The 14,335-nt window shown below is 39.9% G+C and overlaps 1 protein-coding gene across 1 annotated transcript in view; it reads left to right on the forward strand.

The window, feature by feature from the left end:
• Window positions 1-14,335, forward strand: part of LOC128692139 (LIM domain and actin-binding protein 1-like) — a 62,578-nt gene that overhangs the window by 30,303 nt on the left and 17,940 nt on the right. The window contains exon 2 of the mRNA XM_070085118.1: window positions 12,107-12,392. Within this exon, the coding sequence (XP_069941219.1) occupies window positions 12,359-12,392 (34 nt within the window). The 5' untranslated portion in view covers window positions 12,107-12,358. The remainder of the gene's footprint in view (window positions 1-12,106; window positions 12,393-14,335) is intronic.

Genomic DNA, 14,335 nt, shown 5'->3' on the forward strand with positions numbered 1-14,335 from the left:
TACGGGTTTAGCGCTCCCCCATGATTATAATAGTATTCTCTCAATTCATACTCTTCCTTCACAACAGTACGCTGTTCTCTAGTTTGCTAAAGTGTAATTTTCGTCAATTCAAGATCCAACGAAGATTGACCCTGAGATAGACCAGATCACTATTCGTTTCTGTAGCTGACAGGGCGTCAGGCAGACGTTCAGGAGTATGATCAGTATCATTACCAGCAAGAAACTGCGAGGGAGGACCGGAGATTAACGCGAACTCCCAGAGCAGCCGATATACCAGACTGAAACGCCATATTGGATTATTCCGACCTTAGTTTATTACGTATTAGTTTACGAAGCTGTGCAACAGTTAGTATGTTGTTCAACTGGCATTGAATATCGAGCGATATTCCAGCAGCACTATAGAGATATTCTGGGCAAGTTTTGCAAAGTATGTCATCAAACGCCTAACACGTGCAGGAGGCATTTCCTAGCCAACACTATAACAAGCACAGCCCTGTAGTACAGCCAGGTTGACTGGCTTATCAGATAAACCTGACCTACCAGGCTGAGCTGCGGGGGTTTACCCAGAGTCGCTTCCGGAGGTCACCGACCTCGCTGCCTGGTCCCAGACCAGGCTTCCCAGTTGACAATCTGATCGATCAAGATGTAGTGCCCGCCACCCGCAGTCCAACGTATGCACCACAATCCGGTTGACCGGGAACTGTTTTGAGAAATATGCCGAGTTTTCTCTTGAGGACAGCCATGGGTTTGTTGATCCCCTTATGCATGAAGGGCGTTAAGGAGTCGTGGTCCCGTTCTTTTTGTAATCATCGCTATCCTGCTTTTCATTGGACGTATCTTGCACCGTCTGCCAAGCCTCTTATGTTCATTAGTAGGAATTTCGGTGTGCAGGTTTGGTACCAATCTCTCCAGTATCTTCCAGGTGAAGATTATGATGAATATCTCCTACATTCTAAAGATTACAGGTCCAGGGACTTCAAACGCTCCTAGTAATTTAGGTGCTCGACTGAGTGTGTGAACTGTGAAGGTAGCAGAGGGTAGAACGAGCAAGGCTCTACAACGGGAGTATCCAGTAGCAGGCAGCTAGTCTGGCTGCCTACTACCCACAGGCTTACTCTAGTTCCTAGCCAAAACTATTGCCTCAAGTACCTCGTTAAAGTAAGCTGCCCACACGTACAAGAACGAGCACGACATTAACAATGACGAGGATATATGGCGCTCACTGCGCCGCTCACACTTCACTTAATAATAATAATATATAATTATTATTTATTATTCGTAGACGCGCACAGTTCCCATAAGGGTCAAACTGTGCCTGGGGGTGAAGGAGTTAGAAGGGTTGACACAAGGAAGGTTGGCCTGCATTCCTTGGATCATACTCCAGTAACGGTTGTAATGCTCCATGTCAATGATGTTAACAGTTAATAGACTGACGGATAAGAAGATATAGCAGGGGATAATAGACTGACGGTTAAGAAGATATAGCAGGGGATGAGCTAAGGTATACTGTTCTCTCTCCCTCTTTTTTTTTACACAGGGTTTGACAAGGTTAAGGATCCCTAGCTTTATTGACAAGCGCTGTATAGCCCTTGTGGCTTAGCGCTTATTTTTTATTATAATAATTTATTGACAAGCTATTTACAGGTTAAGGATTCCTAACTTTATTGGCAAGCTAAGAGCTGTTACCTACATCAGCTCATTTGAAAGCATTTTTATTGTTATGAGACATACAAGTAGGGAACAGGATGAAATTGGAGCCATCTGTGGGCCAGCATTTTCATTTGATTAACTGACTTTATCTCGTTGACATCATTATGCTGTACGAATGTGTTCCATACTCGAGTCATCCTGGGTATATATGATTCTCTCTCTCTCTCTCTCTCTCTCAACTCTCTTAGTCACGTACATGATTACTACTCACGTTTGTAACTCCTAACAGGATAACTCATAATCTAGTGAGACTCGGGCAAGTTTCCTCAGTTACGAGTATATTGTTAACTAAGGGATAACTGGTGTAGTTAGTGCTAGTGGTTGGCCATTTTGGTGTAGCGAAGCTTAAAAAATTGTTACACAAGACGAGGAGAGTTCGGGGTTAGTGTGGTGTCACTTTCAAGGTCGCTTCAGTCGTCATTCTTCGGGAGTAGAATTAGGAGAATGAAACCCCCAGTCGCTCATTGTACTGAACCATCCACACGGGTTTACCGCTTCCCATCGCGTACAAAGTTTCCGTTCTGTAAGGAATCACTCGGATACTGGTGAGCTTTATCTTAAATGCATCTACCCATCAGATACTGGTGAGCTTTATCTTAAATGCATCTACCCATCAGATGGTGTCAGCATGAAAACACAAGTCTTCTGTTTTGTGTAAATTAGAGAAACGTGCTGGATCTGAATGACCAACGTTCGGTTCGAGGCCAAGGAAGGGTAGATCACCTTTGGCCTTTTATTCTAGTAACAGTGTTTGTGCATCATACCTGGCTTATTAATTACGGTTTAGTTGTAAGTGACGTATGTGTGCCGAAGACCTGGTGTGGAGGGAGGGTGGGTGGACTCGTCACCACATTTGCAGGGGTCAGTAACTTTGCTACTATCGAGATAGTCGTGGTGAAGAGGATACGGCAGCAAAATAGTCTTCATGAAGATTCTTTGACGGGAGGGACAAATGAGTTTAAGGAACGTTTTTGTCCAATTATACTTCCAGTTGGCTTGCTGTTGAGGGTACTGCTGAGCAACAGTGAGGAGAGACGTTGCAGAACAGGCTTTCATTTGGAGAACGTTTTGCCCTGTAGTTTATAATCATGACTTCCATAAAGATCTTTCACAGAGTGAAACTTTGCCCCAGTAACAGCATGTTCCGAAACGTGTCTTCTCTAGTGTTGGAGCTGGTCAGCTGGTGCAACAGTAATTATTGGTTGATTAATTGGGTTTAAAGTTTATAGACTACACGAGTCATTAATTCTGCTTGTCACCTGTTAACTACCAGTCAAGAATACTTTAATTCCTAAAAGTACGGATTAAACTCTCCACATTTATACACCGAAAGACAGTCCCCTCGTGTACATACTACGGTATATGCACCAAGAGACATACACCTCTCCGTGTACATAACTTGCTTTTGTATTGAGCAGCAGGTATAATATAGCTGGGTTGTACCACATGTCCGAGTTGGCATCGGCAAGCATTGATAGTGCTCATCTCCCGTTACCAACAGCAATTAGCTAGAAATGGCAGCAGGTAGTATGATTGAACATCTTGCCAATTCTTTGAGGCTCTTCCTCGGCTCGTCAAACTCATCTCGTGCTTGATGTACGAGTAAACCATCTAAGTTCATCCCCTTCCCCAGCACCTGATGACTTCTGTGTCAAACTACACTGTATGTTGGCCAACCCATAGGGTTGATTTGATTGGTTTTGCCACGGACGCAGACGGTTTATTGTGCATCCCATATCCATCCTGTGGACACTAGCGTGAGAGCATATGGCTACACAAAAGACCTAAGAACTAGGACCCCAAGAGGGGTTTACAGGAGGACATTGGATTTATATCTGTAGTTGACTTATCTGTTGAAAAAATTAGAAAAATGCTTAATATACCTGGTATCTTATTTTCATCAATAAGGTATCTTGGCATATCTTATAGGTTATTATACTGTGTATCTACGTATCTCAATGGGTGAACAATAAAGCACATAGTGTTCAAGTTAATGACCATAGGGCTGGCCAGATACTTTGCATTTGGTTTGATAATCATCTGTGTATCTACCAAAGTGCCAGAAGTATTTGTAACCAAACCTAAGCCTGGCGCTACTACACCTTCAGTCACTGTTCACATTTCAAGTTGATCCATTAACGTACTTATTTACGTTGATGTCATAATAAGTTATAAATCTACTCAGGCTTCTAACTGCTTTCCTATAACATTGTTTCATTATTTACTTCTCACCTAATATTATCCCTAATTTCTAACTGACCAACTCGGTGTGTGCTGGCCAACCCTCAGTGTGTTGGCCAAAGTTTAAATCATTTATAATTGTCTGGTACTAGGAAACCTGGCCGTCAGCCTTCAAGTCCCCAGGAACACTTGGACATTCAGTACCTTGAATGGAGTCGCTCCTTGATGCTCTTGAAGGGCTCTTGATTAATTGCATTAGAGCCTACCCTGGCCTTAGATCAAACATGATTATCTCCCGTTGACGAGGCGCTGTATGACCCCTTACGGGTTTAGTTTTCCCGTCAAGGTAATGTGAAGCGGTTGGCCTTCAGTAAACACTGTACAATACCAGATAGGAATTCCTTCGGAGTGTGTGTCCGTACTCTGATCGTGAGTAACATTCAAGATCACAGGCAAGAGTTCATCAGTCTCTTGAGACTGTCCATCCTGCAACTTAAACAGCGTGCGTGTGGATGGCGGGAACAATTTTTTTTTTTTTTAACTAATTTAATATGTTACCTGGACTTGCCTGGAGGTCGTTCTGAGGGTCAGCGCTCCCCGCGGCCCAGTCCCTGACCAGGCCTCCCGGTGGATCAGGGCCTGATCAGCCAAGCTGTTACTGCTGGCCGCAGGCAGTCCAAGGCATGAACCACATCAGCTTATACAACTTTAGTCATGGGGCACCTGCATATGCCAATAGTTGCATGAATCTTGTCATAGTTTTCATACATCAGTGTTGAAAATTTTGAAGTCGATCGGATGAGGCATCATGAACGATGTAAAAGCAAAAAAAAGAGGAAGAAAATTCGGGCAACCACTTAAAGATGCCCCTCAGGGATACCTATTTAAGTTTTGATTAATTTCAACATCCACACCCCTTACTGTGTTTCTTTGTCAGTGTGCAGTAACACGGCTACTAGGCAGTTTCATGTTAATTAAGGTTGTGGTGTGGTTGTGCACTGAGGCAGTTACGTTTATATTTATCCGAGGTTATATCTGCTGCTGTTGGTTTTATGATGACTGTTCTGTGCAAGTCTGCAGGAGACAGGATTTGTGTTGTCAGTATGTAATATTGTAGTCAAGAGGGTTTATGCGAAGGGTCGTGAAAATGAATGCAGTATTGAGCTTAACAGGGTGACTTGCTCTGTCATGTCACCTTCCTCTTGGGTCAGGTGTTTCTGGCTCTGGAATAACTAGCTCAAGCCTTGTGTTGCTGTTAGTTTAAAAAAAAATGCCTGACACGCGTTTTTGCCCTAAGATGGCCCGTTCACCTATACTCCGACCTATGACACAGACTGCAAGACAGCGAAGGTAGGCCAACATATTCTCTATGACGGACGAGGGTAGCAGCGACTGGTGTCTTAACCTGGCCTGGACTATGATACTGGCCACTCTGACTCTCATTGCTCTTGGGTCACGCATGCCTGAGACCAGCCAATTTTGGGATCTTTGACATATTAGTTTAGGATTCAAAAAATAACTCTTGGTTGAATAGTGTTTTAGGTTATTCTCGAGGGTAAACCCTTAGTCATTCTCTTGGACCCGCCTTTCAGGGAACATTCAGGGCCAGCTTTTTAAGTACGTCTCGGGTTGGACCTTGAAAGACTTCGGTTTGTCTTTGAAAATATTTTGGTCTGGCCTTTTAGGAAATCTTTTTGCCTTTGGAGGGAACCTCTTGAGGGCGAAGCAGCGTTTGGAGAAAACCTCTTGGAAAGGTCAGCCTTTGGAAGAAACTTCTTGGGGGAGGCCAATCTTGAGGTTGTGTTGGTACTTGGACTCTGGCCAAGACTTTCTTTCTGCCAAAACTGCGAGACAGCATGACTAATCTTCACCTTCAAAGTTTTCTGGTCTGGGCATGTAATTAATGCCCTCACACTGGATGGCTGTGTTTGTGGGGGTGACTGGGCATACATATAATACCCTCACACTGGATGACTGTGTGTGGGAGGCATGTATTTAAATATCCTCTCATTAGACGAGTGTGTGTGGGGGTGGATATGTATTTAATGCCCTCACCTGATTATATGCTTATTGGTAAGGGGAGGGTGAGGGCGGGTTACAAGGTGAGGGGTGATACTACTTACGTCTTGTCCTAGGGTACACATTTCTTGTGATAACACTGCGGTGTATATTTGTAATGTGTGTAATACTTTCACACATTGTATGGATACACCACATTTGTAACAAATATCACATTTGATAATTCTTGAAATGGGAGAATGATTCGTTCATTATAAACCGATTTTTAGGTGTGGTACGCAACACACATACTCCGTACAAAACATGTATAGCAGGAAGCGGGTTTTAAACTGGCTAAATTAGCGGTTAATCGAGTAATTTTGCAACACATTTTGTAGTTAAACATTCGAAGAGCTAATATTTGCCACGAGTAGAAATAAGAATCCTCCAGTAGCTTTTAGTTAGTACAGGAGTGTACTCACTGTACATAGTGAGGGAGTGTCAGAGGTGTGTTGACGCCAAGGCTCTAGCCAAGACTCATCAGGCAAGACAGTGGACATTTTTATCACTCAGGTGGTATTCTGGGAGACACGGGAACTTAAACAGGTGCATGTCCCTCGGTGATTCACGGGTGCACGTCCCTCGGTGATTCACGGGTGCACGTCCCTCGGTGATTCACGGGTGCACGTCCCTCGGTGATTCACGGGTGCACGTCCCTCGGTGATTCACGGGTGCACGTCCCTCGGTGATTCACGGGTGCACGTCCCTCGGTGATTCACGGGTGCACGTCCCTCGGTGATTCACGGGTGCATGCCCCTTCCTCTATTGTGCTATATTACTGAATCCTTATTGTCAGATATATTCAGTAACAATGTGGGGTTGGGAGTGTTGATAACGTATCTGCAGTGCAGAGAAAACAAGTTTTTTTATTCACTAAAGATAAATCTTATTGATGGAATAATAATAGGAAATAAATATAGAGTAATGTTCTATAATTAAGATAATACAATACTAAGATGTAAATGTAGTAATATTCTATAATTTAAATAATGCTAGGATTTAAGTGTAGAATAATATTCTATAATTAAAATAGAAAAATACTAGGATATAAATGTAGAGCGTAATATTCTAGAATTAAAATAGAAAATTACTAGGATATAAATGTAGAGCGTAATATTCTAGAATTAAAATAAAATATTATGAAATAAAAACAGGACAGTATTCTAGAATTATATAAATTTTACTTAATTTCGCGAGGATTACCTTGTTATTACAAGAGGATTTAGGACACGTGTTTTCATGTACACCCTAACCTAGCTTGTGTACACCCTAACCTAGCTTGCGCACACCCTAACCTAGCTTGCGCACACCCTAACCTAGCTTGTGTACATCCTAATCTAGCTTGTACAAAACACGGTTGTTGGGTGCTTGGCTCTTGGGTCCTCTCTTATTTGGTGTATGGCTGTTGCTGCTGCCACTCCTCTCGCTCCTTCCACTTTTGTTCAAGAATGATTGAGTAAAGGAATCTGAGTTGCTTCTTCGTCCCTAAGATCAACCCAAATTATCTCATTCCCGAGACACTGTAACTTCTAAGAGTTTAGAGCTTTCCAATGAGTATAACCATAACACTAATCTACTGTAGGCTAAAGACGTATTTATAAACTATGATCCTTGTATCGTCTCGAGTCAGTTCATCTGTGTGCACTTGCAAAATTGTACAGCGTTAATTTTCTTAGAGGTTGCGTAAATAAGAAAAAAAAAAAGAATAAGACCGTGACACGTGTAGTAACGCAGTTACATCTTCATGAGTATTGCTGGTGGTGTGAGAATGGGTTGCCACGTGTTCCCGTCCATCTTAAGTGTCAGTCTGTATCTTGCCTGTCAGTTCCTCATTGATTGTCTTGTACATCAACGTGACTTAAAAGGTCCTTCGGGGCATTTTCCTTAGCTTCGAAAATAGTCTACTTATACACCAGTATTGTGTGTGTGTGTGTGTGTGTGTGTGTGTGTGTGTGTGTGTGTGTGTATATATATATATATATATATATATATATATATATATATATATATATATATATATATATATATATATATATATATATATTTGTGTGTGTGCCGAATAGGTAGAACTGGTCAATTAGCAGGAACTCGTTTAAAATTAGGTCCTTTCTAAAATATTCTCTTATACGTTTAAAGATATATTTTTTCATTTATGTTAATGTAAAAAATAATTTTATACCAAAAGAACCTCAGAAAAACTTACCTAATCTTATTATAACTAGCGCAGTTTAATTTAGCCTAATCCAGCTAAATATATTGTAGATAAGTTTACAATGATTTAATAAACAAACACAATGATATTTTTTTTTTCGCTAGGTTCAGAATGATTTTTTGCGAAATTATTGCATACACAAATTTTTGCTCGCCTTATTCGGCAAGAAGCTTTGCTATTTAAACATGTGTGTATATATATATATATATATATATATATATATATACATATATATATATATACATATATATATATATATATATATATACTTACATACATATATATATACATACATACATATATATATATATACACATACATACATATATATATATATATACACATACATACATATACATATATACATATACATGTTTTAGATTTGTTTACAATAATTTAATACTAAACATATATATACATATATATATATATATACATATACGTTTTAGATTTGTTTACAATAATTTAATACTAAACAAACACAATGAAATATATTTTTTTCGTTAGGTTCAGAATGATTTTGGCGAAATTATTGCATACACAAATTTTCACTTGTCCTATATGGCAAGATGAACGTTGCTATTTAAGCCAAGATCGCAAGTTCTGCTTATTCGACACACACACACACACACACACACACACACACACACACACACACACACACACACACACACACACACACACACACACACACACACACACACACACACACACACACACACACACACACACACACATATATAATTTATTTATACATACACGTGTATATCCCTCGTGTCCGTCTCACTCTACAAAAGTGCAGCGCACATAATGGCCCCCAAGATGTGGAATTCATTTCATTGTCCGAACCAGCAGAAGGTTCCCTGTCTTCCAATCAGTTTAAGGTTATATTTAAAAATCATCTCGTCTCTCAAACTTGAGTATGCCAACACTATATTATGCCTGAAATCGTAGAACCAGTTTGAAACTAAAGACATTCCAGTTAAAATCACTAATTCACTTAAAATTGTGGTAATTATTTTATTGCTGCCTCTGCTGTAAATTTTATTAATTATAATTTTTTTTTACCTTTTAATGCATAATTAAAATTTACCCTTCCATGACTTTTCTAGTTTTAAGTAATCTGTAAGCATTAGGATTAGTCCTCCCGAAATGCACATGCATACTGGTGGCTTTCTTTGTGCTTAACAATATTTTATTACATATAAACTACACATTGTGTACTACGCAAAGACTTTTTTAGTTGTTGTTGTTGTTATTGTTGTAGCACATACAGCTTCCTGAGTGCTGTTACCCATTTCTGCTTGTGGAGGAGTCGAGCTCCAGCTCTTGCTTCCGCCTCAGACCTTTTTAACAGACTAATACGAAATAGTCCTGTCGTATGTATTACTGATCCCTGTATGGAATCATCCAGTGGCAGTGTTCAGGTTATTCCACTGTTTTATAACTCGTAAGTTGGAGAGAAGGCTTTCTGATATCCCTGTGGTTCATGCGGGTGTGTAATTTCAAACCCTAACACCTTGCATCCCAGGTAAAGAATCAATCCTCTGTCCTGTCTGCCTTCCAATATTTTATATGTTGTGAACACATTCTTTGTCGTCTTTCCTTTAGTGACACAAGGACTAGGGATAGTCTTAGAGCTATTTCATCGGCCCGATTCTTCAAGGTGTCAGGTTCCATCAGTAGCCTCTTCACTTCCTCTTAGTCGTTTGTCCTCCCTTCCAACATTGCTTCTGGCCATTCTAAATTTGTGAACACGCCGTTATATTACGTTAAGCTCATTGCACACTTAACTGATTTTTTTGTGTTGTCACCTAATCCTCTGTTGTCATTTTTTTCTGATGTGACTGAAACAGCCTGGGTTCTGACTCTGAAGTCTTTATGTAAAATTCCATTTTTTTTCTTGTTCATTCATCACACAAAATTATTCTAGTTCTTCTGCTGGCTAGAATGCTTCGCAATACCGTGGCTACAACAACTCTGTCTTCACTCTGGAGAGGAAACTTTAGGCAACGTTTCTGCCCATTCTGGTTCATTATGAAATGAACAATGTTTATTCCCCGACGTTTACTTGGTTCTGCAATTTCTCGGAGTTATTTTCCTGACTTTTGCTTTCATGGTGGTGGTTGAACTAAGGGGGATTCCCAGCTTCTAGTGTTCCCCTGCGGGTTAGTACGAATGTTTATCTGCTTCACGTACATACATCCGGTTGAAATTTCTTAGGTACTATCCTGTACTTATGAAATTTTTCATTCTTTCACTGTGTGCATGAAAAATTTCTACCGCCTACAGTGGTTGACTTCATGTAGTTCAGTACACTGGTTGATTGTAGTGGAAATTAGGATAAAAATAAAACGGGCGCGATACATCTGGCGAAAATGACCAGGAAACGTTGAAATGTGAAAGATTGTGAGTTGGGTTGCAAGACTGTGCTGTGTGATGGAGGGTAGTGTCTACATTGCTGTGATCAGTGTTCCCCCTCATTGATATCTGTGAACACCAGTAACTTCTCTTAAGATGTGCACACACGCCTTTCCCCGAATGCAATTCCTCTGCACCTTCATGATATAACCCCTTTCTTACTTTAACCCGCATAATGTATTCTTCTTTTCTATGGTTGCGAGGGTCAAGTCTCCGCTCCTGGTCCTTTCCTCTGTGACTGAGGTCTCTGAATCCTAAGCAGCGACCCGCAGGTCTCTGTATACTGCTAGGTGAATACAGCGGGTATAAGGTGATTGACGTGTACTTTCCAAACTGGGAATGAAACCCAAATTTTGTTCTGTTGAAAGCTGAACACTACCACCGAGCTACGGGACGCCAGAGTTTAGCTCCCCCCCCCCTTCCTGTTTGTGCTTTCATCGCTTGTGCTCACTCATTACTGCTTGTGCTCACCCACTATTGCTTGTTTCCTCACCCATTATTGCTGGAGGTCGCCTTACTATTATTGGTATAGGGGTTCCCTCGCCATAATTGCCTGGTGTCTCCCATGATCACCTGTACTCGCTACTGCTTGTTGCAGTCATTACTTGTCTGAAAAAACGAATCTTATTGTGGCTAGCTGGTCCAGTAGCTAACGCGACGGTCTGGAGTTTTGAGACACTGATCGCGGGTTCTATTCCTACCCGTGGTATGGTTTGTTTGCAATCGTGTCATTACGATTTCGTGAGTCATTACTTGTCTGTCGTGACTTACTGTGTCCAGGAAGTTTGATAATACTATAAACGCGATATGATAAATATGAGTTTTTCAGATCTGAAACCTGATTATACAGCAAGCAGTATATAAAAAAGATAAGAGATGTAGAGATACAAGGATATGGGTTCCGAGATACCATGTGCTTGCTGTGCAAAATTTTGATTGGTGTTACAAACAATATTTAGATATTGTTAATTTGTAAGATATCAGTGGGTGGTTAAAATTACTTGGCCAGAACAGCGCATGTTGGCCGAGATGTTGCTTTTTGGCCAAAAAAAAAAAAGCTTGGTTTTCATATATCGCTTAACCAGAACGCTTTTTCAAAACAGCTTGTGGAAAGACTATTGCTTGGTGACTAGGACAGTGAAGAATAAGTCTCATTACCGTGAATAGAACATTTAATAACTTACCCCAAAAAATAAAGATATAACTAGATGACATTTCAGTCCATTCTGTGATTTGGTAAGGGTCCAGGACGTATTGAAACAGGCGCTAGTTTTATCGGCAACTTATGGGTTAGTTACGAATTTGCCAGAAGAGTTGGTTTTCCAATGATCGCTGAGAGCAAGAAACATGGCTTGGTAGCTACGATACGCCTTGGTGTAGAGAATGTGGCTTGGTGGCCATATCATTGCTTTGTTGCTACACTGCTTGGAGATTGGAGCATCCTTTGCTATCTGCAGCAACATTTGGCTCAAACCTTCCTTAAATGTGATTTATTGAGACAGATGATCTCGTCATCCATTTCAGAAGCATACCCAGAGGAGATCGTCCCCTTTGGTCAATTGATCTCGCTGCCCAGTGAACAGAGGGAAGCAGCCTAAACCCCCTCACAAGTGGTCCATTTAGCTCTACAATTAATCTTGTATAGATTCCTGCAGTTTATCAACTATATTTCTGCAAGTGATCCACTCAGTCCTAAAACCGAAAGTCACCTGAAGTGCATGAAAGTGATTTCATCAGGAAGATCAGACGTCTTGTGTTACCCCTGGCATCGGCATTATGGAAGGGCTGGATCATATTGGGGACGTTAAAGGTAGATTATAACTTTTTTCTCAAATGTTATGGTTAATCTAATTTAAATTTAACTTTTATAAATGTGTAACAATTATATTGCATTAAAGAACAGTATTTCAAGAATATAAAAGGTCAAAAAAGAAAAGCAGATACCAAAAAATTTGAAGGCTTAGCTGAAAGGTTAATGTTGGGTAAATGGACACAGATGCAACTAATGTGACATTTTATTGTGGTAACGTTTCACTCCTGGAGTTTTGTCAAGCTTGACGTTGGTAGCATTCTGTGTCCATTTACCAAACATTTTGTTGGTAATTCTACCATTATTACAGAAAGATTAATGACTAATTGTGGTTAATTTATGTCGCAAGCCCAGTAAGTCTTAGTGACAGTGGAGGAACTCAGCAGTGTGTGGTTCATTGTATACATTAAAGAGGACAATAAGAAGTCATAATTTATTCTAATCTACATAAGTCTGACTGCAACCACATGATTGTACAGGAAACCACTGAAAGCTGCTGGGCAGCCTATGTATAGTACTGATAAAGTAGCTTATGTTATTCATAAGTTTTCAACCTGTAGGAGTCACGCAATGGCTGGGGAATGGGAAGGTAGCTCCAGTTCCTTGGATCAAGATTCCTTCACCAGTATCAAGGCAAAACTTGAAGGAAGTTATCATTGAGATGTACATACTGGTTTAAGGGACCAGCGATACCTTGCTTCGTCAAACGGCAACCAAATTAATGTATATCTAGTTAGTGTACATGCTTAGTTTTGTACAGTATAGCATGATTGACTATTAATCCCTCTGACACTGCAACAGTGATGAACATAGCATGAACATAACCTCTTTTCATTCTTATTGGTTAATGCAAAGCAGGCCAAGATTCTTGTCACTATCTTTTTACCTATTTAAAGCGACAGGTGCAGAGCAGTGATCATGGTGTTTCCTCTTCAGTTTGCTCTATACGTATGTATGTGTATACGTGTATGTATATATGCATACATGTATATATATATGTATGTATATGTATACATGTATGTATATGTATACATGTATGTATATGTATACATGTATGTGTATGTATACATGTATGTATATGTATACATGTATGTATATGTATACGTGTATATGTATACATGTATGTATATGTATACATGTATGTATATGTATACATGTATGTATATGTATACATGTATGTATATGTATACATTTGTATAATACAGCATCATGTTATTTTTAAACCTTTTATATAATTTTAATTTGTGTGCACTGTTGTAAAACACTCTGAAGCATACAAACTGCAAGAGCTAGTATTTCTAGTTGTGCTGATTCTATACACACACACCCATATGTTTTATTTAATTGTTTTGGTACCTGTCAGGAAGAGCTGTGTATAATACCATAAATGTAAGAGAGAGAGAGTTGTGCAGTGTGAGGTAATGTCACAAATAACCTGTGGGTTATCTGTTTTTCAGGCACGGTATTGTGTCTTTTTGTTCTTTGAGGTAATGTCGTTAAAGTTTTGCCTACCTGGGGGGTTTAATCAATCAAATAGATTATATACTGTACTGCCTGTTACTTCCAGGAATATCTAAGACCCTTGATGAAGTGCAAGATGCTAGACTTGTCAAAAAAGAGGATTTAAACGTCATTTTTTTTTTAAATCTGCAGTTGTCTGAACAATAGTTGTATAAAATCAGGGGAGCTTAAATATCTTCATTGTTAAATTGAATTTAGGTCATCAAGACACATTTGTCAGGTAGCATTATTAACCCTTTCAGGGTCCACAGGCCTTCTCAGGGTCCCCCAAATTTCAAAAAAAAAAAAAAACTTTCATATGAAAAGATAGAGAATCTTTTCCCAATCATAATGACACCAAAAGTTTGAAGTTTGATAGAAAACTTAGGGAATTATGCTCTCGCGAAGTTAGCGAGTCTCGACGATGTTTACGCATCGGCGAT

This window comes from Cherax quadricarinatus, chromosome 15 (assembly GCF_038502225.1).
Source record: "Cherax quadricarinatus isolate ZL_2023a chromosome 15, ASM3850222v1, whole genome shotgun sequence".
NCBI classification, from domain to species: Eukaryota; Metazoa; Arthropoda; class Malacostraca; order Decapoda; family Parastacidae; genus Cherax; species Cherax quadricarinatus.